At 47.6% G+C, this 26,047-nt stretch overlaps 1 protein-coding gene across 2 annotated transcripts in view; it reads left to right on the forward strand.

Moving 5' to 3' along the window:
- Positions 1-38: 38 nt before the first annotated feature.
- LOC106585486 (uncharacterized) overlaps positions 39-26,047 on the forward strand; it is a 35,254-nt gene continuing 9,245 nt past the window's right edge. The window contains exons 1-7 of one of the 2 annotated variants that reach the window (XM_014171741.3): positions 39-155; positions 419-494; positions 6,127-6,217; positions 7,989-9,368; positions 9,458-9,548; positions 14,129-17,128; positions 17,733-17,858. In XM_014171741.3, the coding sequence (XP_014027216.3) occupies positions 8,005-9,368; positions 9,458-9,548; positions 14,129-17,128; positions 17,733-17,858 (4,581 nt within the window). In that variant the 5' untranslated portion in view covers positions 39-155; positions 419-494; positions 6,127-6,217; positions 7,989-8,004. The remainder of the gene's footprint in view (positions 156-418; positions 495-6,126; positions 6,218-7,988; positions 9,369-9,457; positions 9,549-14,128; positions 17,129-17,732; positions 17,859-26,047) is intronic. The other variant, XM_082968606.1, reaches the window with a different exon arrangement.

Raw genomic sequence — 26,047 nt, forward strand, 5'->3', positions numbered from 1 at the left:
GTAATGAAAACTGTCCACATGGTGGGACACCATACTGTACCTACCAACTTGTAGCTAGCAGGCAGCCAGCCAGCCAACTACAGTATCAAAACAAATCCCTCACCTCTACTACCAAGTTGGAGTGAGCCAGGTGGCAAGGGTGTGAGGAGAGAAAAGTAAGTCAACTAGTTACAGATGGCTATCAACTCAACTTGTTTAGCCAGTTTCAAATGTATCTATTGAAAGCTCATGTCTCAGAATAGCTGCGATTCAACCAATAATTGTCTTGACATTTGGTGCTGGGAGTCTCCCAGCACAATGTCAAAAGACAATTCTTGGTTGAATCGCAGCTAGTCTCCGTGCAACCTGGCTACTAGTGTGTTCGCAACAGGTTCGCCTCTGCCTGACTGATATAACGTTACCCTTTCCCACACCGCAGATCGATTGAAGAAAATTATTAGGTCCCTGGTGAAAGGTGCGGATAAACACGACAGGTGGATGGATTTCTCAGTGAAGTAAGTTAATTTAGCTTCCTGTATTAAGGTTAGCTAGCTAATGACTAAAAGCTACGACGGGATAATAGTTCACACCAGCCAGGTTTTGTAGCTAGATACTCATCTAACGATTGTTTAAACGAATCGATTCACATAAAAACGACGCAGGGATACGCATGGCTAAGTTGGTAAGTAAGCTAGCAGCTAACGTTAGCTACTGTAGCTAGCTACAGAGAGCTAGCTAACGACTTATCAATCTACTAGCTAATTATGCCACGCTACGTATCGCTTGCTAGTTTTCTTCTGTGGTCCTCATGGTTTCACACGTGCTGGATAATATTGTAATGTTTGTCTGTTTTGCTAAATCAGCGTCTCTTGACTGAGACTAACTGTTAGTTAGCTAGGTCCGACTAGCCAAGTAACGTTATACTAGCTAAGCTCCGACATAGATAAGACTCACTACTCGTTAGCTAACTTTTCGCAAAATTACATGAAATGCATTTTAAAGAATCGATTCAGGATCGCATGTAGCAAGTGTTAAAGGCAGTTTCAAAACTCTAGGCTAAAAGTTGGTTAGCCTACATTTTCTTTGTGCTCTTGCGGTGGTGCGTAGCTGGTGCGCTAAAGTTAGCTAAACAACTAACGAACAGCGTTAGAGAACGTGTAGGGTCAAGACGAGACTGACCGCCGAATAAAATATCACGGTGCATTATGTTATATCTCTTTCCTGGGCAATGAACTATCATCGATCTGACGGAATAAGAGTGAACACGCTAATACGAAAATAATCGCACTCCTATTTTCCACACCCCTACCCCCACACTACTAGTCTCACACAAGCAACTTCTCATAGGTTAAATTGTTTTTTATTTTATTTCACCTGTATTTAACTAGGTGTTGCTTAGTTTTTGTTCACATAACAGTTTGGTAAGTATTTTTCCTCTGCAAAACTTAAACTGGCTAAACCAGACTGTCATTGACATGACAGTGTTACCCACACAATGCCAAGGCACAGTACAGGAAATTAGGTTTCATTTTAACCATTCCAGATGCCTTTTTACTACATGGGTACGCTAGTGTTACTCATAACCATTTCAGACAGAAGATGTGGTATATTTCCTGTAAAAAAAAAATATATATATATTTTTTTATATATATATGACCCCCTTTCAAACAGCCCCTTATTTACCACTTTCTTGCAGCCATACCGTTTGTATACATATCAGTGGTAACTGGCAAATCAGGAGAGGTGGGGGGTGTTTTCATTTATTTTACCAGATAAATTGACTGAACACATTCTCATTTACAGCAACGACCTGGGGAATAGTTACAGGGGGATTAATGAGCCAATTGGAAGCTGGGGGTGTTTAGGTGGCCATGATGATACGAGGGCCAGATTGGGAATTTAACCACGCGGTCTGTTTGCATTTCAAATTAGGAAGATATTAAACATAGAAGTGGTTCCCTGCTTTTTTTGTAGGAAAATTCACAGACCTGGTACCTGTATTTTGGTTACAGGCTCTGTGACTAGGTCTTCATGTGGTTTTTAATTTAGCATCTTTTTTTACCCCCTACCCTATTCAGATATATATGAAAAAAGCTGGTATATATATATTTTTTAAAGCAGGCATGGTAAATTAGTGCTATTTCGGTCTGTATGAAAGGTATGTCAATGGTGTCACCAAATGAGTAATGACTAGTAGTGAGTACAATATGTGTATCCAGACCACACTGTCAAATAGATCCTTGGTTCCTCTTAAGAACAGTGACTGAAGTCTAAAAGTGTCTATACTTACCAATATGATAGAGGACATAGTGGTGTGCATGCACCACACACTGACACTAGCAGGTTGCAAAAAATAAATGTAGCCTAATTCCGATTTAGGCTCAGAAAAGTGCTAGGCCTAATATTAAGTTCTCTATTGATTTTACTTTCCTCTCTTCTTCCTCTTAAGATCTTATCTTTTCCTTTCATCCTCCAATTGACTTTTGTTCTCTAGTAGTCAAGTCACCACCAAGTTATTCCTCGTGAGTGTCAATGTGTGTGTGTCCCTAATGGTTGCTTATGTTCTATAAATGTTTTTCAAATCAAATTTAGGCTCAATGCAGTGTTAAAGCCTGCAGGATTGCTCTATGGACATTGCATTCTAGGCCTTATCTCAACCTTTGCTCTGCAGGTGTACTGCACTCGTAGACAGATTCTCAGTCAGATCACAGAGGCTCTGGTGTGCTGTCGTTCTAAATGATATGCGGTCATGTTTTCCATCCTAAAAATTTTAACTAAGCAAAGGCTTTGGTTTCTGGTCAGGTGGAAAAGGTGTCTTAGAAAACATCTACAAGAAAAGTCTTAAAAGGTATTAGATATACAACAAAACTAAATGTTGAAGACCCCAGACAACTAATATCAACACTTTTAAACTACATGACCAAAAGTATGTGGACACCTGAATGTCTAGAATGTCATTGTATGCTGTAGCATTAAGATTTCCCTTCACTGGAACTAAGGGGCCTAGCCCGAACCATTATTCCTCCTCCACCAAACCTTACAGTTGGCATTATGCATTCGGGCAGGTAGTGTTCTCGAGGCAGCTCTAGCAGGGCAGACATTTGACGAACTGACTTGTTGGAAAGGTGTCATCCTATCACGGTGCCACGTTGAAAGTCACTGCGCTCTTCAGTACGGGCCATTCTGATGCCAATGTTTGTCTATGGAGATTGCATAACTGTGTGCTCGATTTTATACTTTTTCTGCCATCTGTAAGTCTAAGAAACATTTCCTTGTGCCTTGAACACACACCTTGAACAAAAATATAAATGCAACATGTAAAGTGTTGGTCCCATGTTTCATGAGCTGAAATTTGATGTGAGTATTTCTCCTTTGCCTAGATGATCCATCCACCTGACAGGTGTGGCATATCAAGATGATAAATAAACAGCATGGTCATTACACAGGGGCACCTTGTGTTGGGGACAATACATGGCCACTCAAATGTGCAGTTTTGTCACAACACAATGCCACAGACAATGTTCCCTCTATTTTTTTTGTCAGGTTTGTTGAGCGCAAACTTGAACGTTGTGAGAATTCTGTGCAACTTCCGCCGCGCGTTTACTGTGAACGCTGAGGCTTGTACCTGCTTTAAGTTAGTTTTAACAGTGGTCAAGTAGGCTACTGTTGTTATTTGATCATAATGTATGCCTACCAGAGTGGCCTACCATTTAAAAAAAAAAAACAATGGAGAAAATGGATCCCATAAAATGTTAACATGTTAATAGCTGTTTTATCGTTCAGCCTACAGTAGCAGCCAATGTGTGGTGTTCAGTGTAGGCCTACATTCCTTGAGACTTTTGGAGACAAAAAACATGCAGGGCTTGATATTAACCTGTTTATCCACTTGTCCTAAAGACAAAGAAATGACTGAAAATGTTGTGATGTTTGATGCAAGAAACCACTTTACAAAATAAAATGCATCATTATTCCCATACCATTATTACAGAGAACCAGACAAATTATGCTACCCTCTGCCTATTGGCTACATAGCTTATTCAAGCCTGTCTCAAAATACAACACTGCCCCTTTAAGACAAAACAAAGTTCTTTACATGACTAATTTTTGAAATATGTCTTGAAATACACACCTTTTTGTGCTCTTGTAGGAAGCAAATTATGTATGCTGAACAAAAATATAAATGCAATTTCAGTTGTTTTAGAGTTAAAGTTCATATAAGGAAATTTGTCAATTGAAATAAATTCTTCAGGCCCTGATCTATGGATTTGACATGACTGGACAGGGGAGCAGGCCCACCCACCTGGGAGCCAGGTCCACTCACTGGGGAGCCAGGCCCAGCCAATAAAAATTAGTATTTCCCCACAAGGGCTTTATTACAGACAGAAATACTCCTCCGTTTTATCAGTTGTCTAGGTGGCTGGTCTCAGATGATCCTGCCGGATGTGGAGGTCCTGGGCTGGCGTGGTTACACATGGTCTGCGGATGTGAGACCAGCCACCCGGACAGCTGTTGAAACTGTGGTTTTGTTTGCACAACCAAAGAATTTCTGCACAAATTGTCAGAAACCATCTCAGGGAAGCTTATCTGCACAATCGTTATCCTCACCAGGGTCTTGACCTGAATGCAGTTCGGCATCGTCACAGAGATACCGCGACGAGATCATGATGCCCATTGTCGTGCCATTCATCCGTTGCCATTAACTCATGTTTCAGCATAATGCACGGCCCTATGACGTAAGGACCTGTACACTTCCTGGAAGCTGAAAATGCCCCCCCCCCCCCCCTCCCCAGTTCTTCCATGGCCTGCATACTCACCAGACGTCACCTATTGCTTTGGATGCTTTGGATCGACGTGTACGACAGCGTTTTCCATTTCCTGCCAATATCCAGAAACTTCGCACAGCCATTGAAGAGGAGTTGGACAACGTTCCACAGGTCACAATCAACAGCCTGATCAACTCTATGCGAAGGAGATGTGTTGTGCTGCGTGAGGATATTGGTGGTCACACCAGATACTGACTGGTTTTCTGATCTACGCCCCTACCTTTTTATTAAAGGTATCTGTAACCAACAGATGGATATCTGTATTCCCAGTCATGTGAAATCCATAGTTTAGGACCTAATTAATTTATTTCAATTGACTGATATCTTTACATAAACTGTAACTCAGTAAAATCGTAGGAATTGTTCCATGTTGATTTTATAATTTTGTTCAGTATATTTTCTAAATTCTCTCCCTCATCAGGAGGGAGGATAATGAACTTTCACAGAAGTAACAGGTAAAGTTAGACCTATCCATTTTTTTATGAAGCGATTTGAAACTCAAATTTCCCAAAAATCGGTATGGAATTTCTGCAATTGAATTGGCTACAATGGGAAATCATAATAGTGACAAACCACTGGTTTGTTAAACTATGAAATGAATGTTTTTTGTTTGACATACATTTACTGCCCATGTCAAACATCTATCTACTGTATTCTCTTCCCCAGTTGCGATGAGCTTATTTTGAATCTGTCTCATAGCAGAGCTCATTCTATGTTTTTACCTCATTTGTCTCTCTAGTTGAAAGGTAGGCTAGTCCCTACTCAATTGTACTTGGTTAGATCTGGTCCAGATTTAGAATTTGTGTTTGTACTTTAAAAAGCAAATGAGCTGTTTGCAAGGGCAATGGTGGTTGTGCAGTGCAATTCTTACAGCCAGTGGTTTCTCCTCCCTTCCCTGCTGTGTTGCTGGACCCATCTACAGGGAATGTTTAGCATTCCAGCTTTGCAAAAGTGTTTCCTGTCAACAACCACTGCCTCAATTTATCAGCCCCCTGCTAGCAGTAGGACACTCTTTCCCTTTACTCCCATTCTTTTCTTTCTCTTCTCCATGTTTTATCTATTATGCAAGTTGTGAAATCTACAATTTTTGTTAGTCTTTTTTGAATCTTTGTTTACATCCTTCAAAATGTATGTTAGGGTATTTCTCTGTCTGTGTGTTTCCATAAATGAAAAATGCTAAGTGGATTTCCAGTGGGAGGTCTGAGACTACTGTAATGATGCTGAGGTCTGTGCTCCACTTTAATGTACGCAGCCGCAGGGTCTACTGTTACAGGAAACAGAGTTCCTTCCTTTGTAATGACACCAAATTGTGCTCTCTCCCCAGGCACCTACTCCTTACTCCACTGTGATATGACATCACTGAGTGGTTACCACAGAAACCAGGGCTCCACTGCAGACGGTTGACAGCCAGTCAAGTGAGTGATGATGGTATTGCCCACAACAACAACGAGGACGTGTGTGCGACCGATTACATTTGATTTGAACTGCAGTCAAAGCAGAATTGGATAATTGCACCACCAAACAGTTCTGTGTCCCCCCCTCTCACACCGTAGGAGAGCAGTCAATCCCTTTCAGAGAAGCCTAACTCAAGAGAAGAACATGTGGAATACATGATCAGATCTGCAGGAGCCTCTTAAAGGGCAGCAGTCCACCAAACATTGTTGCTTTGATGTTTTTGCTCTCAAATCAAATGTTATTGGTCACATACACATATTTAGCAGATGTTATTGCGGGTGTTGTGAGAAATGCTCTCCTTCTTGATGATGGGAACATGTGATATGACTGTGTTTACTGTACGTTAATTAACAGTCAATTACTGTTAGACCGACAATTATTTGCTTGAGAATCACCGGCTGATAATGTAGTGACTGCCTCAGTCCCAGTAGAGCACTTTAGTAGGGGAGGAGCCCAATATCTAATTGCTTGTGTAGCTTTTCAATGGAATTCCCTTTTACAGCCATAGGCCAGACCTGCCTTGCATTACTACACTGACTGAATGGAAAATACAACAATGACACTCATAGGAGAGTGAGCCTTCCTGCCTCACTGTTACTGCTGTCTGGTGCAGCTCTGTCATCTTCAGATTACTGTAGCTCTTCAAAAGGAGCGCCAGACGGTCTTTGTGCTGGCAGGATTTCTGCTCTCTCACCTGTAGCTACATCTATATTTTGAGTTCTTGGGATTATAAGGTTCTATCTGCAAAAAGATGATTCTGAGATAATTGGCTTTAAAGTTCCAAGCCCTAATTGGTTTGAATGGTGTTAGCAATTTTTATTTTAGAGTACTATATAGGTAGCCTTGGTCTGTTCACTGTTTCTATGTCAATAATTACATTTTGACAAAAATGCAGATAGAACCAAGCTCACGATGTTGTCTATGTGTACTGGTTATCTCTGAGTCAGACTTAGTCACGGCAGATAGAACGTTATAGTCCCAAGCTCACGATGTTGTCTCTGTGTACTGGTTATCTCTGAGTCAGACTTAGTCACGGCAGATAGAACCTTATAGTCCCAAGCTCACGATGTTGTCTATGTGTACTGGTTATCTCTGAGTCAGACTTAGTCACGGCAGATAGAACCTTATAGTCCCAAGCTCACGATGTTGTCTATGTGTACTGGTTATCTCTGAGTCAGACTTAGTCACGGCAGATGGAGAAACAGTAAATGTAAACGATGCTGCCAGGGAACTGAACGCTTCCCCCGTACCCGGGGAACTGAACGCTTCCCCCGTACCCGGGGAACTGAACGCTTCCCCCGTACCCGGGGAACTGAACGCTTCCCCCGTACCCGGGGAACTGAACGCTTCCCCCGTACCCGGGGAACTGAACGCTCCAGAGGTGGTGGATCTCTCCCTCTCCCCCTGGCTGAGGCCTGCCATACTAATGTATGGCCTGTGTTTAACAGCCCATCTGCTACTAGAGCAGCCAGCCACATCTCTGGGTGCATGACGCCTCCCAAGGCAAAGTCCAGAGCAGTGCCCAGATAACCAAGACAGCCTTTACTTCCTCTGTCCCATGTTCCTGATGTGAATGCACCAGTCGTAGGACAGTCAGTGCATTGCCTCAGAGAAAGGAGTGGCAGTATGACTCGCTGAATTTATTTATTGGACTTTGTTTATTGTTTTACTGCTAGACCAACAGTTAATGGCCAAAGGTGCTGATAGAGATTTGTACATTCCTCCCCCTAGGTGTTTTTCCACAGGGATGGCTGCACAAGTGGAGGTGCAGACTGGGGAGGTGGAAAGGATTGGTGTAGGGGGTCGACTGCACCTCAGCCCTCTGTCTGACTCCAGCAACAAGAGCCTCACGGAGGGTCCCTCCAACACCCAGGCCTCCCTCATCATCACCCCAGAGCCTAGTAAGCCTGTCCCTGCACCTAAACCACGGCTCACTCCCAGACCTTTCGCTGTGGAGAAAAACCCCATCATCCGGCCCATACTTGCGCCTAAGCCTAATACCAACCCCCGACCAGTGTCCACTCGCCCTACTTCTTACAAACCTGACTCACCCAGCACCTCAAAACATCAGCAGCCGAATGTCACCAGCAAACACAGGCCAGTGCCGACCAACCCCAGCTGTCCTGCTCCTAACTCCTACAAACCCTCTCGTAAGTTGAGCATGGGACAGACCACGAAGCCTGTAGCCCAGCCCTTCAAACCCGCCCCTCTTCTAACCCTTGGGGACCCCAGCAAACCAACTCCCTCCCCACCGGTGCGGCGTCAGAAGCCAGCTGCGGCAGGCTTGTTCCACTCACGAGGCCCTAAGAAACCGCCTTCAGCAGAATGGTCCGGATCCACCAAACCAGAGAAGGAAAGGAACAAAACAGCATCCAGTATCAGAGCTGGGGCAGCCTCTATGACCAGAGCCAAGTCTATGGGCTTCCTCAGTCAGATAGGGCAAGATGAGGAGGAAAGGAAGGGGGATGAAGGGCCCAAGGTCACAGTTCAACTCCGATCCCAGTCTAGAGCCTCCAGGCCCAGACCTGTGTCGGCCATCTTCCTGCCCTCTCCCACTCAGGCTGAGTCGCCCACCCCAGCTACTCGCTGGGCAGTGAGACGTCCCCTCTCAGCCGACCTCACCTCCAAGTTTGAGTCCATTGGCCTGTCGCTGCACCACGGCCGACCTGCCAAGACCGACAGCAAGGAAAACACTCCGGTGGAACCGCTACGGAGGACAGAGAAGGAGAAGGGAGCAGAGGGGACCAATGTTACACCACCGGCCCCAGACAGCAAGCCCTCAGCCCTCGTACGAGGGAGAGAGAATAAAACAGAGGAAGAGGAGGAGGATGATAAGGATGAGGGAAAGGGTGGAGGCAGCATTAAGAGACAGATCAGTCTCTTGCTTGATTCCTCCTCTTCTTCCTCTCCTGTGGTTCCTCTCCGTGTTGCTGCCCAAAGACCAGGGTCTAACTCTCCAGTACAGCCAATCCAAGAGGCAGATGTAACATTGGGTGGTGTTAAACAGCGAATCAGGAAGCTTACTGAAGATACTGTTACACCACCAGCCCAGACCCCTGCTGTTAGACCACAGTTCAAGTCCCGCCCTCTGCCCCCTGACCTGACCAGAAGGTAGGAGCTCCTCACCACACTGTCTGTCAGTTCTTTTATGGCTCTCCCATTGGCATGTCTTGTGTGATATGTGTGTTTCTCTTCATCAGGCTTGGCTCTGAGAGGTCCACAGACCTCGGCAGTCCCTCCCCCAATGAGGCGACAGACCGCCATGAGAGTGACACTGATCCTCAAAGGAGGGTAAGAGAGGCTCTGGGATTTGCTTAGGTTAATCTGGTGTAGGTGGTTTGGTGTAGGATTGCAGTGAGCCCTGTGAGAATTGTTCAAACTCCCGTGCCTACCAGGCAAACCCAGTTGAAACATTACTGTATGATAGGCAAGCAACGAGGTAACAGTTCAAGCTAGAATCCTTACTTGGTGAAACTGCCACATCCGTTTGGGATATTACAACAACAATGAAGTTACTGCAAACAACCAACACTGTTTTATAAGATAGAACAGCAGAATATGTACTGCAATTTATTTTACCATGCTGCCAGACACTCCTCACCTCAAAACACCACGCTGCCAGACACTCCTCACCTCAAAACACCACGCTGCCAGACACTCCCCACCTCAAAACACCACGCTGCCAGACACTCCTCACCTCAAAACAACACGCTGCCAGACACTCCCCACCTCAAAACACCACGCTGCCAGACACTCCTCACCTCAAAACACCACGCTGCCAGACACTCCTCACCTCAAAACACCACGCTGCCAGACACTCCCCACCTCAAAACACCACGCTGCCAGACACTCCTCACCTCAAAACACCACGCTGCCAGACACTCCCCACCTCAAAACATCACGCTGCCAGACACTCCTCACCTGAAAACATCACGCTGCCAGACACTCCTCACCTCAAAACACCACGCTGCCAGACACTCCTCACCTCAAAACACCACGCTGCCAGACACTCCTCACCTCAAAACACCACGCTGCCAGACACTCCTCACCTCAAAACACCATGCTGCCAGACACTCCTCTCCTCAAAACACCACGCTGCCAGATAAAAAAAATGTCACAACACGCCCAACGGAAACAGCTAAGTTGTCGATAAACTTGACCAATGTCGACAAAACAAAATACGCTAGACAAGGTGGGATCTTTTTGTGTCGGTATAATTAATTATGCGAGAAATGGCGGTGTAAATATTTTTATCTGCAAATATTGATATAATAATCATTATATCGAAGTAAACTTGAAGTCACGTGATGGCATGTTGTGTGGTCTTCCTACTACGAGTCGGGAAAGCATGCAGTTTATTAGGCTACAGATGAAATAAGTTATGAACTTCACAGGGTGGTGAAAGTGCAAAGTGATTTAGCTTGATGCTCCTTTCAAATAAATATCACGATGGGTGGCAGGTAGCATAGCGGTTAAAGAGTTGGACCAGTAATGGTTGCTAGTTCGAATTTCTGACAAGGTGAAAAATCTGATCTGCCCTTGAGCAAGGCACTTAACCCTAATTGCTCCAGCATCGCCGTCAATAATGACTGATCCCTGGCCGCGACCCCACTCTCTGAGGGTGTCTCAGGGGGAGTGGGATATGCAAAAAAAACATGTTTCCATTTCACACACATACTTGTACAGGTTGCACACTTGTACATATGTGAAACAGGACAAATAGTGCCTTGCAAAAGTATTCATCCCCTTCATCCCCATTTAAATGGATTTTTATTTGGATTTCATGTAATGGACATACACAAAATATTCCAAATTGGTGAAGTGAAATTAAAAAAATGACTTGTTTCAAAAAAGTTAAAAATTGAAAAGTGGTGCGTGCGTATGTATTCATCCCCTTTTGCTATGAAGCCCCTAAATAAGATCTGGTGCAACCAATTACCTTCAGAAGTCACATAATTAGTTAGATTGCACACAGGTGGACTTTATTTCATTGTCACATGATCTGTCACAAGATATATATATATATATATATACTTCTCCACAACTTCGTACCCTGACCTATTTGGAGAGCTCCTTGGTCTTCATGGTCCCGCTTGCTTGGTGGTGCCGCTTGCTTAGTGGCACCACTAAGCAAGCGGGACCATGAAGACCAAGGAGCTCTCCAAATAGGTCAGGGTACGAAGTTGTGGAGAAGTACAGATCAGGGTTGGGTTATAAAAAAATATCAGAAACTTTGAACATCCCATGGAGCACCATTAAATCCATTGTTAAAAAATTGAAAGAATATGGCACCACAACAAACCTGCCAAGAGAGGGCCGCCCACCAAAACTCACGGACCAGGCAAGGAGGACATTAATCAGAGAGGCAACAAAGAGACCAAAGATAACCCTGAAGGAGCTGCAAAGCTTCACAGCGGAGATTGGAGTATCTGTCCATAGGACTACTTTAAGCCATACACTCCACAGAGCTGGGCTTTACGGAAGAGTGGCCAGAAAAAAGCCATTGCTTAAAGAAAAAAATAAGCAAACAACAAAAGGCATGTGGGAGACTCCCTAAACATATGGAAGAAGGTACTCTGGTCAGATGAGACTAAAATGTAGCTTTTTGGCCATCGGGGGAAAATGCTATGTCTGGCACAAACCCAACACCTCGCATCACCCCGAGAACACCATCCCCACAGTGAAGCATGGTGGTGGCAGCATCATGCTGTGGGGATGTTTTTCATCAGCAGGGACTGGGAAACTGGTCAGAATTGAAGGAATGATGGATGGCGCAAAATACAGGGAAATTCTTGAGGGAAACCTGTTTCCGTCTTCCAGAGATTTGAGACTGGGACGGAGGTTTACCTTCCAGCAGGACAATGACCCTAAGCATACTGCTAAAGCAACAATCAAGTGGTTTAAGGGGAAACATTTAAATGTCTTGGAATGGCCTAGTCAAAGCCCAGACCTCAATCGAATTGAGAATCTGTGGTATGACTTAAAGGTTTTTGTACACCAGCAGGAACCCATCCAACTTGAAGGAGCTGGAGCAGTTTTGCCTTGAAGAATGGGCAAAAATCCCAGTGGCTAGATGTGCCAAGCTTATAGAGAGATATCCTAAGAGACTTGCAGCTGTAATTGCTGCAAAAGGGGGCTTATTTCTTGTTTGTTTCACAATAAAAAAAATATGTTTCATCTTCAAAGTGGTAGGTATGTTGTGTGAATCAAATGATACAAACCCCCCAAAAATCTATTTTAATTCCAGGTTGTAAGGCAACAAAATAGGAAAAATGCCAAGGGGGTGAATACTTTCGCAATGCATCCTATTTGACATTTTACCTTTTAATACTTGGCTGCCGTTTGAGAAATATTTTGTCCAGTATAATCTCATCATGTAGGTTATACCCGCACTATATATGCGAGCTGTTGGTCAGGGCGCACGTCACAATACCAGAGTGGGCATATTTAACGCAATTGTTTATTGTCGTGAGAAAACCATCAGTAGAGTTGAAAATGTGATGGAAACCCTTTTAACTTGTATTTGTTTAATGGAAATTTAACTGCAAACGTTATTTGTGTACTATGTCATCACGCACAGCCTTTTATCCACAACAAGTCAAATTGATGGAAACGCATCTCTCGTGGGAAATGCGCATTGTTTTTATGCAGATTCTTGAGTATATGCATGAAAATCTGTCGCCAATTGGAAGGGAACTTAGCTAGTGACACAAAATAAAGTTGTCTCGTTTGCTATAAAAACAGAATGAGAGCCATTCCAGCAATTTACTAATGCCCATCCAATTTGAGTTTACTAGCAAATTACCAACGATGTTGATAGATAAATTGAATCAGCCTGTTAAATGATCTCAGTCACAACACTGGGGGATTGGTAAGTGCTTGTACTTTATGTTTCCTGTCTTGTTTTACGGTCACTGTTTGTTTGTTTGTTTGAGCAACATTTGAAGATGGTGTTAACTTAGTTAAAGCTTTGTGAATACAGTATATTCCTTTATTTCATTATGTTTTTTTACTAGTTTCGATTTTTGAAAATGTAATGTATTTATATAGTTTCCATGTTTGCCACTGTAAGCCCCAAAAAATAACTTGATCTTCATGCCACGTTTCCACTATAAGGACTATGTTCAAGGAAAATTCTGATTTGCAATTCATCTCTCAAACAACCTGGGCGCAAACATTTTCTCCTAATCAGTCTTTGCTCTAGTTATGGGAAAGCATGTCCCATAGGAGAATGGGGCATGGAAGCGAAAAGGAACACCACTGCCACAGAGGTGCAAAGAACTGTGAAACCTAATCTGGGGCATTTGTCATCTCTGGTGGTTCTGTGTGTTGGTTATGAAAGATGCGGGGAGTGAAGCACTGGGTAAAGGTCAACATGGAGAGGCTTTGATTACCACCTCAGCATCACACCTACTTTTATGGACCCAACAGAGGAGTGGGATCCCCTTTCTTCCCAGACACAATGCCTCGCTCAATCACTTCACTTTGTATCACCCTCTCTTTTTCTCTGTCGTTATGTAATACTTAAAACAAATTTGACTATTTGTCAAACAGACACGTTCACTCCCAGATCTTGTATTATCCACCAGCTAAGTGTATCTGTTGAAATTCATTTCTTGAAAGAAAATGGCAGATGATATTGACTTTCAGCTATAAGTTAGAAAATCGTCCCCTTATCAATTTCTTATCCATAGTTAGGTTTATTGACAAGAGCACTCATAAGTAAATTAATAACCAGTGAATAAATATTGAAGAAAGCTTGATTTGAGATGACATACTTGTCAAGGCAGTGCTCATAAGGATTATTGCAGAAGTGCCCACAGACTGTCTGACTTAATGTAACCAAACTCATTCCATGACTTATTTTGTAGGTGGAGGACTCCGTTTACAGCTTCAGTCACCAACAAAAGGTGGATGAGGACATCAGAGGCATACAAGAGCAGCCCACCCAGACCACCTCTGACCCATCAGCAGTACTGACTGAGGCAGGGCAACGGGTGGAGAGCTGCCCCAGCAGTGGGGCGCAGACGGTGCGAGCAGCCCTGTTTGAGAATGTGGTGGAGAGACACAGCGTGCTGGTGATGGAGGAGGATAGGGCACAGAGTGCCACAAAGGGCTGTCCCAAGAGAAGTGTGACCCTCAAACTTGGGGATGGGGAGAACGACGGCAGCCTGGTCACCGCCACCTACCGCAAGCCTGTGTCTCCCTCCAGTCCACTTCTTGTAGAGCACTTGTTTGACACTGTGCAGGCAGTGGGAGAGAGGAGAGCCGTTAGTGAGAGTGTCCCTTTGGCTCAGCTGGAGGACAAAGCCATGACCCTGCGTTCCAGGCGTTCTGAGGGGAATCGGTCAGCCAGGGCTGAGCCAGTGGAGGAGAGACATGCTCAGGTCCAAGGAGTCCTCAGTTTGGCTCAAAGGAGAGCACCAGCCTCCCAACAGGAACAGGGTCCACGCTACCTGAGGGTTGGAGTTCTGCAGAAGTGGAATACCACTGAGATGGATAGGGAGGCAGAGGTAGAGAAAGGAAGGCAAAGGGAAAAGGAGAGGGAGAGAATGGAGGATGAGAAAGAGAGGCAGAGGGAAGCGGAGAGGAGGATGCAAATGGATGTAGACAGGGAGAAGCCGAGAGAACAGGAGAGGGAGAGAGAGGAAGTGGCAGCACCGAAGCGGTTGAAAATGCTGGAGGCAGATGAGCAGCCACCCAAGGCCAGGGCCACCTACTTTGCTCTGACTGGTCAGATCCAGGAAAACATATCCTATGGGGACGAGGAAACCGAGAGAGGGGACGTGGAAGTTCCCTTTGACAATTTCTCTATGAAGTCTGGACAATGGGGCTCTCAAGGGAAGGTCTTACAAGTACGAAGGAACCCCTCTCTAGATGAAGCTTTTGGAAAAAGCTCCCAAGGTCAACAACAAGAAGAACTGATGGAGCGGAATCAAACACCGGAAAGGGAGAGAGGAACGGCATGGGACAGACGGACATGGAGGGAGCAGCTGGAAATAGAAAAACAAAAACAAGTAGACCTTGAGAAAGTAAGAGAATTGGAGAGGGAGAAAGAACGGCAGAGGGAGAGCAAGGAGTTTGAGAGGGAGAAACAGACACAGCTGGACATGGAGAGACAGAAACCGTTAGAATATGCAAGAAAGAGAGAGAAGGAAAAGCTAAAAGAATTAGAAAGAGAGAGACGAAATGAGTTGGAGAGCGAGAGACAAAGAGAGCTGGAAAGACATCGATGGCAAGAGCTGCAGAGGGAGAGACCGATAGAGTTTGAAAAGGAGAGGCAGAGACAGTTAGACTTAGAGAGACAGAAAGAGTTTGAAAAGGAGAGGCGGAGACAGTTAGACTTAGAGAGACAGAAAGAGTTTGAAAAGGAGAGGCAGAGACAGTTAGACTTAGAGAGACAGAAAGAGTTTGAAAAGGAGAGGCAGAGACAGTTAGACTTAGAGAGACAGAAAGAGTTTGAAAAGGAGAGGCAGAGACAGTTAGACTTAGAGAGACAGAAAGAGTTTGAAAAGGAGAGGCAGAGACAGTTAGACTTAGAGAGACAGAAAGAGTTTGAAAAGGAGAGGCAGAGACAGTTAGACTTAGAGAGACAGAAAGAGTTGGAGAGGACTGAAGAGTTGGAGAGAATAAAGGAGATGGAGAGAAGGCAAGCGTTTGAGTTTGAAAAACAGAAGCAGAATGAGAGAGAGAGGCAACAGCTTCTGGAGCTTGAAAAGCAGAGACTAAGAGAAAAAATGGAGAGAGCGGAGCAGGAGAAGATGAGACATCAAGCCATACAACAGGAGGAAGACAGACAGAGAGAGTTGGAAAGGGAAAGACTGCAAGAGTTGGAGAGAGAGAGGCAACGCGATCTGGAAAGACAGAAACGGAGAGAGTTGGAGAGGCAGAGACAGAAACAGTTGGACTTTGAGAGACAGGAATTGGAAAACCAGAGGGATAGAAAAGGGGAGTTAGAGAGGGAGAGACAGAGGGTAGAAGAACTGGAGAGAATAAAGGAGATGGAGAGAAGACAACTGTTTGAGTTTGAAAAACAGAAGCAGAATGCGAGAGGGAGACAACAGCTTCATGAGCTTGGAAAGCAGAGACTAAGGGAAAGGATGGAGAGAGAGGAGCAGGAGAAGATGAGACAGGTATCCATACAAGAGGAGGCAGAGAAACAGAGAATCATGGAGAGGCAGAGGAGAGAGAACCAGGAGAGGGGGGTGCTGGACTCTTTACCTCTCAGACCTAAAATGCTGGATCTAGACCCTGTGTCTCTGGGTGACAAGCACTCCAGAGGCAGTCCTCACTCCCCTGGTGTCCGCTGGAAGCAGCCCTCTCCCTGGGCAGATGACCACTACAGACCTGGTATCCTGGACATAGACTCATTCAGGTCCCAGACCGAGACACAACCCTTGCCCACTAGAGAGGTGTTCCCTGTCACTGGCATCCAGGGCTCAGACCCAGGTAGTGGGGTAAGCTCCCACCCCCACTCTCTAGAAAGGGAAGGTGGCCATAGGATGGCTCCCGAGGGCGCAGTGGGGCGACCCAGTACAGTGTGGGCCCCCTCTCAGCAGGAGCTGTGGGAACAGAGGCTAAGCATCGACGAGGAATCAGTGGATAGGCCCATGGCTGGACCAGAGCCACCCAGGAAGTCTGCCAATAAACCCAGCCTGGGGCAGCTCCTCCACAGACTGGAGGACAGGGCCACAGCCCCCATCCTGGTCCCAGAGAGACGCTGGTCTGGTATGCCCAGTGAAGCATCCTTCCCCAGGAGAGAGCCCCACAGCCCTGGGTCCCCCATGGAGCAGACCTGGTTCCCCCAGGACTCAGAGCCCCAGGGGCACAGGGCAGAGGCCAGAGGACAGAGGAGATCTCAGGGCTCCCAGGTAAGAAACCGTATCATAACAAGAGACATAGGCTGTGTGAATCAGTGGCATCTATAGATTCAATGAATTCAACCAGTTCAAGTGCTTTTGTGTAATGTTATGATTATGGGGGGTAGTTTGTTGACACACAGTTGGGCAGTACACTACCAGGATACACTTCCACACTCCTTCCCCAGGTGGCAGCACCCACCGGCTCAGGGGAGGTGCTGTGCCAAGCCTTATTAAGCCCACAGGTGGAGGCAATCCAAAGATGATTAGGGTGCAAGCTTGCAGAACCAGGAGGATGCTGGGCTATTTTTCTTAGTGGGCTTTGGTTTTGTCCTTTTGTTTATTTTTGTATATGTATTTCTGTCACTGTTTTGAACGAACAATAATGTGCTTGGGCTAGCCGAGGAGGCGTTGAGACTGATCTGGACCTAAGGTAAGGTTGCTGTCTCCTGGATACATGTGCGTACAACACTGTCCTCATACGCTGAAATCAGGTTACAGACCAGTTAACCAGGCGTAAGACCCCTAGACTTTCCAGCATATCAATATTAGCAGGCTAGTAAACTGTTCCGTAACAGCAAACATTAGATTTCATTCTACGCTCCCCGTGTCTTAGGAGCTGAACCGGATGAGGTCCCGCAGCGTGTCCCATAGAGCAGCCCCGTCTGAGGGTGCTATGGAGGGGAGCCTGTCCAGGATGAGGAGCAGGAGTGCACATAGAGAGAGGGTCCGACAGAGCTGGGTGAGTCATGATGCTCTGTTTCCATACACACAGGTGTCACACACACACACACACACACACACACACACACACACACACACAATCACCTAATTTCTGACTGAAAGTTGGACAAGTTTCAGAAATGAGCTTCTGCTACAGTGAAATGACACTGCTTCATCATGGTAACAATTGGAGCCCCTCAGTTCTATGTTATCACTGTTTATACTTTTGAGCTGAATCTCACAGAAAACCCTGGTGATTTGGAAAAATGTGCTTGTATATGACTTCATTTGCAGATTGGGTTGTGTGTGTTACAGTAGGGTGGAGTAGGAATGCAGTTAGTTCACTGGAGGTGATGAGTAATGTGAAGCGCACAAAGCAGAGAAATGAAATCGTGTTTTTAGGCCTGTAATTCAGGATTATGTGCTGCTCATTTTGACAGCCTTCTGTTTGCATAGCTGAAGAAAGGCTCTGCAGTGACATTTCCCATTGTGTGATAGACATTCCTTTTATTTAAGCACCTGTCTTAATACTTTAGTGTTGGTGCTCCTCTTTACCACTGGTACACTACAGAGACCCATGCACCATGTAAATAGCCTGTGCTACAAAGCAGATTCCATTCAGAGACCACCTCCCCATAATGAGCCCTCGCCTCCCCACAATGAGCCCTCCCCTCCCCACAATGAGCCCTCGCCTCCCCCCAATGAGCCCTCGCCTCCCCCAATGAGCCCTCGCCTCCCCCCAATGAGCCCTCGCCTCCCCCCAATGAGCCCTCGCCTCCCCCCAATGAGCCCTCGCCTCCCCACAATGAGCCCTCGCCTCCCCACAATGAGCCCTCGCCTCCCCACAATGAGCCCTCGCCTCCCCACAATGAGCCCTCGCCTCCCCACAATGAGCCCTCGCCTCCCCACAATGAGCCCTCGCCTCCCCACAATGAGCCCTCGCCTCCCCACAATGAGCCCTCGCCTCCCCACAATGAGCTCTCCTCTCCCCACAATGAGCCCTCCCCACAATGAGCCCTCCCCACAATGAGCCCTCCCCACAATGAGCCCTCGCCTCCCCACAATGAGCCCTCGCCTCCCCACAATGAGCCCTCCCCTCCCCACAATGAGCCCTCGCCTCCCCCCAATGAGCCCTCGCCTCCCCACAATGAGCCCTCGCCTCCCCACAATGAGCTCTCCCCTCCCCACAATGAGCCCTCCTCTCCCCACAATGAGCCCTCCCCTCCCCACAATGAGCTCTCCCCTCCCCACAATGAGCCCTCCTCTCCCCACAATGAGCCCTCGCCTCCCCACAATGAGCCCTCGCCTCCCCACAATGAGCCCTCCTCTCCCCACAATGAGCTCTCCCCTCCCCACAATGAGCCCTCCTCTCCCCACAATGAGCCCTCGCCTCCCCACAATGAGCCCTCGCCTCCCCACAATGAGCCCTCCCCTCCCCACAATGAGCCCTCCCCTCCCCACAATGAGCTCTCCTCTCCCCACAATGAGCCCTCCCCACAATGAGCCCTCCCCTCCCCACAATGAGCTCTCCTCTCCCCACAATGAGCCCTCCTCTCCCCACAATGAGCCCTCGCCTCCCCACAATGAGCCCTCCCCTCCCCACAATGAGCTCTCCTCTCCCCACAATGAGCCCTCCCCACAATGAGCCCTCCCCACAATGAGCTCTCCTCTCCCCACAATGAGCCCTCGCCTCCCCACAATGAGCCCTCCCCTCCCCACAATGAGCTCTCCTCTCCCCACAATGAGCCCTCCCCACAATGAGCCCTCCCCACAATGAGCCCTCCTCTCCCCACAATGAGCTCTCCTCTCCCCACAATGAGCCCTCCCCTCCCCACAATGAGCCCTCCTCTCCCCACAATGAGCCCTCCTCTCCCCACAATGAGCCCTCCCCTCCCCACAATGAGCCCTCCTCTCCCCACAATGAGCCCTCCTCTCCCCACAATGAGCTCTCCTCTCCCCACAATGAGCTCTCCTCTCCCCACAATGAGCCCTCCCCTCCCCACAATGAGCTCTCCTCTCCCCACAATGAGCCCTCCCCTCCCCACAATGAGCCCTCCTCTCCCCACAATGAGCCCTCCCCTCCCCACAATGAGCCCTCCCCTCCCCACAATGAGCCCTCCTCTCCCCACAATGAGCCCTCCCCTCCCCACAATGAGCCCTCCCCTCCCCACAATGAGCCCTCCTCTCCCCACAATGAGCCCTCCCCTCCCCACAATGAGCCCTCCCCACAATGAGCCCCCCTCCCCACAATGAGCCCTCCTCTCCCCACAATGAGCCCTCCTCTCCCCACAATGAGCTCTCCTCTCCCCACAATGAGCTCTCCTCTCCCCACAATGAGCCCTCCCCTCCCCACAATGAGCTCTCCTCTCCCCACAATGAGCTCTCCTCTCCCCACAATGAGCCCTCCTCTCCCCACAATGAGCTCTCCTCTCCCCACAATGAGCCCTCCCCTCCCCACAATGAGCCCTCCCCACAATGAGCCCTCCCCACAATGAGCCCTCCTCTCCCCACAATGAGCCCTCCTCTCCCCACAATGAGCTCTCCTCTCCCCACAATGAGCTCTCCTCTCCCCACAATGAGCCCTCCCCTCCCCACAATGAGCTCTCCTCTCCCCACAATGAGCTCTCCTCTCCCCACAATGAGCCCTCCTCTCCCCACAATGAGCTCTCCTCTCCCCACAATGAGCCCTCCTCTCCCCACAATGAGCTCTCCTCTCCCCACAATGAGCCCTCCTCTCCCCACAATGAGCCCTCCTCTCCCCACAATGAGCTCTCCTCTCCCCACAATGAGCCCTCCTCTCCCCACAATGAGCTCTCCTCTCCCCACAATGAGCTCTCCTCTCCCCACAATGAGCCCTCCTCTCCCCACAATGAGCCCTCCCCACAATGAGCCCTCCCCTCCCCACAATGAGCCCTCCCTGTGTTACTTCATGATGTTTCCTGTGTCTGTCAGCTCCTGCTGGTCTGAGTGGTGCTGCAATTACCGCAGGGATTCTAGTTTTTAATTGTTTGTAGACCAACTGGAGACAGGAGTGTGAAATACCTGGTCTAGAATGAGTTATTGATGTAACAGCTACCAACCAGAACATTAAGCTAGCCAAGACCAACAACAGACTATCCCCACACACACACACACACACACACACACACACACACACACACACACACACACACACGGACAACACTAAACGAGGTAAATGTCTTACCTGTGAAATGTTTTCCCACACATAGCTATGTGTAGCCTACTTGGACACCGGGTCTCCCACGCCGAACAGCCAGAAGCCTCAGGGCTCTTCTCGCAGGCCCTACCTCCCTATGTGGGAGCATGGTGAACTGGAGGTCGGAATGATTTACCTGGTTACATGTACATTGAACAACACAGCAGCTTTTCTGCAAAAAATGAACAATGAAGTTGGGTCTTTTACACTGGGGGTCAATGGGAAAGAATGTTTTCCCCAATTTATGGGCGTGGTTGACGGGACCTCCTTATTGAGTGTGGATTTGGAGTCAATGACTGGATGTTGTGGTGATGGTGTTTCTCTGTATCAGCGTGGAGGTTGGGCCTAGTGTGAGTGTGCACTATGGTCACCAGGCTCAGACTACATGAGCTGTCTAAGGCATCTACACTAGCTGTGATGGGAGATGATTCATCAGAGCAGGGAAACCAGGGAGAGGACAGACGAGACGGATACAACTGAAAATCATCTGGCCAACGTCCCTTTGGACTCTGTTTAGAGGGGACCTGAGCGCCGTCATTTCTTGCTGGACAGTTGTTTTTAGCAGACTTTTTTTTTTCTGTAGTAAAATGGTTATCTTCATAGTTGATGAAACTTGAGTCTGTGTTTGTGGAGAGAACTGTGATTTCCAGCTATCGGATGGTTCCTGGAGGGTTCCTCAGAACTGTTCTCCAGAAGTCCACCAGGGGGAACTTGTGGGCAGCTCTGCTCCAGTTTATTTCTCAGGAGATTTCTGTTTGAGAATAAATCTGTGGTACTCGGTTGTTTTATAGACTAGAGTGTCTTACTTACTCACTAAGGCTTAATTCAGTGAGATGAAAGCTAGGAACGGTGGAGACCTGAAAGTGGGAGAGGACAGACTTCTGTGACCTGATGTGAGTCAGGGAGACATTTGTTAGGCAAACTCTGACACACTGTCGTGATTCCTCCGTTTAGCCATGAGCTCACTGCTGCTGACAGCCACAACCCCAGCGGCTCTTGAAAACAACTACACCGGTCTCCTCCTTGCTCTTTTGCTCCCTCTCTTTCTTTCAGACACACATTCTCTCCATCTATTTTAAAGTATAGGCTCAACATAAAGTTCCTATCACTGTCAAACCCCCCATCCTTCCTATGTTTGCTTTCTACCCCCTCCGCCCTGTGCTGACTATGCCTGTGAGAATTCTGTCTTGCTCGCTGCAAGCAGAAACATGCAGGAGAGATGGATCACCGCAGAACATGTATCGCCCTCCCTTCCTGCACTGCAAATCAGTGCCCTCCCTCTCTCCGCTTCTCCCTGCCTCCTCTCTCCCCTCCCTCACTTTGTTCGCTCAATTTCTCCTTGAGCGTGAGTCCTGTAGTGCTGGGGAATGGGAGCAGAAGACTGACGCATTTCTCTATTGGCCTGTACCTGCAGGGGGAGAGGAAAGGAAGGAGAGTGCACTGGTCTTTCTCTCATGGATTTGACCTTAGCATCACAATCTCCTCTCCTGTTTGTGCTTCTATATCCACGGTGCTGCTCTGCGGTTTGTGTGCTGGGTACTCCGAGGGAATAGGAATCAGTACAGCTCTTCCTTCTGCCTGACACCAGCCGTTCTGTTCAGCACCGTTCTTCCTGTAAAGTTTTCCCGCAGGAAGACGACTGCAGCGTGGGGTCTATGGAGAGGTAGATTTTTAAAAATGGTGTTCCTCTGCGATTGCGGACGTGTCAGAGCGACAGCTTCAGAATCCCGCCGTGAGGGGCATGAGAATCAGAACAGATGAGCTGGGTTGTGACATTGCACTTCTACGTCTGTGGGTTTATTGCTGCTACTTGGTCTGATCATCATTATGTGGCTCAAGAACCTGTTTGCAGACGGTGCAGCAGTATATCTGCTGTGAACGCATCGTCACACCTGAGTCTCTACCAGCTGGGGTTGTCTGTTAAACAGCCCTAACCCTTTTGGGTTCCCCGCTACAGTCTTGCCCTTCTGTATTGCTGTATGGAAATAGGCATTTTGCAGAACAGAAAGCTTAGATTTCACCTCGCTGCCGATGATGGACTGAAATGGAGTCATGATGCATCTGACTGGCTGTGCTATCCCTTACAAACAGCCCAGCTACTGCAGCATTGACCTAGCTACGCACCTCAACAATATCCAGGACACCAGCTCTGGTCCTGGATGACTACCTGGCTCAAGGACTCCCCATCGACCACGGTATCACACTGGACTCAGGACCTACAGTACCGGACCACAGCCTGACTGAGTGCTTTGTCCGGACTTCATTCTGTGACGTTGGTCTTTTAGTGATCTGAGATGGAGTACCTGGGGGACAAGCTGTCGGTGGCCCAGTCCCAGGTGTCTGGGTGGATGGGGACCGCACGCCGTTCCCTGCAGGGGGCGCTCAGCTTGGTGTCCAGTGCAGTGGAACGTAGGGGCAGGGGGGCCGAGGACAGCCCCGGGGACTTCAAGAGGGCCAACTCGTTACGTTCTCTGGCCTCTCGCAGCCGGGATTCTTTCCGTAGGTTCTCTCTGCGCAGCCAGCAGCGCCTGTCCCTACGCAGGCGTCCTGGGACCAGCACCCCCAACACCCCCACTGCTGTAAGACACACACACAATTTGACACTTGCTCCCCCCCATCAATCCTTCTCACCACCAACTGTCCTTCCGTCTGTCACTGCCCATTCCAAGCACCTCAAACTTGTCAAGGCCTTCTCTACTTGTGTTTTATGTCTATTTGTGTTGCAATGTGAATTCTCTCTCTGATCCTGATAGTTCCTGACTGTTCTGCTTTTCTTCGCTGTTCAGTGCTCACCCCCTCTCTGTGCCTCATCTGCTTCTGTGTCCTCTCTCTCGCCCTCTGCGTCTCATACCATCTTTGACATAACACTGACCTTTGTCTGTGTGTGCACCATAGCTCCCACTGCAACCACAGTGTCACTGGCTCCTCAGGTCATAGCTTACTGTGGGCTGGAGTTGGGTTTCTCACCCCCTGTCCCTCCCTCCTAAACTATGGTCTGGTTTAATCTAGTCAAATCAAAGTTTGTGTCACGTGTGCCGAATACAACAGGTGTAGACCTTACAGTGAAATCTTTACTTACAGGCTCTAACCAATAGTGCAAAAAAGGTGTTAGGTGAACAATAGGTAAGTAAAGAAATAAAACAACATTTAAAAGACAGTAGCGAGGCTATAAAAGTAGCGAGGCTACATACAGACACCGGTTAGTCAGGCTGATTGAGGTAGTATGTAGATATGGCTAAAGAGACTATGCATATATGATGAACAGAGAGTAGCAGTAGCATAAAGAGGGGTTGGCGGGTGGCGGGACACAATGCAGATAGCCCGGTTAGCCAATGTGCTGGTGCACTGGTTGGTCGGCCCAATGAGGTAGTATGTACATGAATGTATAGTTAAAGTGACTATGCATATAAGATAAACAGCATAAAAAGAGGGGTTGGGGGGACACACAATGCAAATAGTCCGGATAGCCATTTGATTTCCTGTTCAGGAGTCCTATGGCTTGGGGGTAAAAACTATCTGTGTATAGAGCAGTCAACAACAGTGCTGGGATCCATGTATGGATATAGACTATATAGCTATGGATCCCATGTAGTTGCAGTAGTGTAATGACACCCATTGTAGGTCAGTTATCTTAGACAATGAAGTCCGGGTGTGAGGTGAGGAAGTGTCTGTTAGTCTGGATACAGTTTGATTGCAGTTTTTACGAGATTTGCAGATCTGCTTGTTTGTTTGTCACTGAGCATGAGCATCAGTGTGTTCTGCAGCCTGTCAGGAGAGAAGTGATGAATGGTCATAGAACGGAGGCCAGTGAGACGTGAGGAGAAAGAGCTGAACAGGGGCCAGCCAGATAATGGAGCGGTGGAAAGGGTGAGAGGAGTTTGGGAGGTGGTCTACACACTGAGAGGACCACAGGGATGGATGGCACACAACTCCTGTCCTCAAGGGATGCAGTTCTGCTGGTTTTTCCCCCTCCACGGTACCTAATGCCCAGAAGGTCCACACACCTGGACTCTCACGTCTGAATACAAAGAGAGAACAAAACCCCCACACAGACACAGCAGCCCTTTACTGATTCACTCTCTCTGTCTGGTTTGTGTGTATGTATGGTCTGGTTTTAGCTAGAGCCTGTTGGTTGTCTGTACATTACCTGAGAACCAGTTGGTGGATCATCCAGATGCCCTGGTCCTCCCTCAGGCTGATCCAGCTGACCTGAACCCACCACCTCTCCCTCTGGACCCAGTCCTCTACCCTGCAGCCTGTATCAGCCAGGCCCACTGGTCTTAAGTTCTTAAGCCGAGTCAGTCAGGTTTTAATGACATTCTGCTCTGCATTCTTAGCAAACATTTGGCCCCTTGTCTGTACATTACACTGATGTAATAATGACAGAAGAAAATACCCTGTCAGTGTCCTGTTCAGGTCAGTGTTTTGGTAACTAAACTCAGCAAAAAACGAAAGGTCCTCTCACTGTCAACTGCGTTTTATTTTCAGCAAACTTAACATGTGTAAATATTTGTATGAACATAACAAGATTCATCAACTGAGACATAAACTGAACAAGTTCCACAGACATGTGACTAACAGAAATGGAATAATGTGTCCCTGAACAAAGGGGGGGGGGGGGGTCAAAATCAAAAGTCAGTATCTGGTGTAACAGTAAGTACCAGCTGCATTAAGTACTGCAGTGCATCTCCTCCTCATGGACTGCACCAGATTTGCCAGTTCTTGCTGTGAGATGTTACCCCACTCTTCCACCAAGGCACCTGCAAGTTCCCGGACGTTTCTGGGGGGAATGGCCCTAGCCCTCACCCTCCGATCCAACAGGTCCCAGACGTGCTCAATGGGATTGAGATCCGGGCCCTTTGCTGGCCATGGCAGAACACTGACATTCCTGTCTTGCAGGAAATCACACACAGAACGAGCAGTATGGCTGGTGGCATTGTCATGCTGGAGGGTCATGTCAGGATGAGCCTGCAGGAAGGGTACCACATGAG

This window comes from Salmo salar, chromosome 24, assembly GCF_965601325.2.
Source record: "Salmo salar chromosome 24, fSalSal1, whole genome shotgun sequence".
Taxonomy (NCBI): domain Eukaryota; kingdom Metazoa; phylum Chordata; class Actinopteri; order Salmoniformes; family Salmonidae; genus Salmo; species Salmo salar.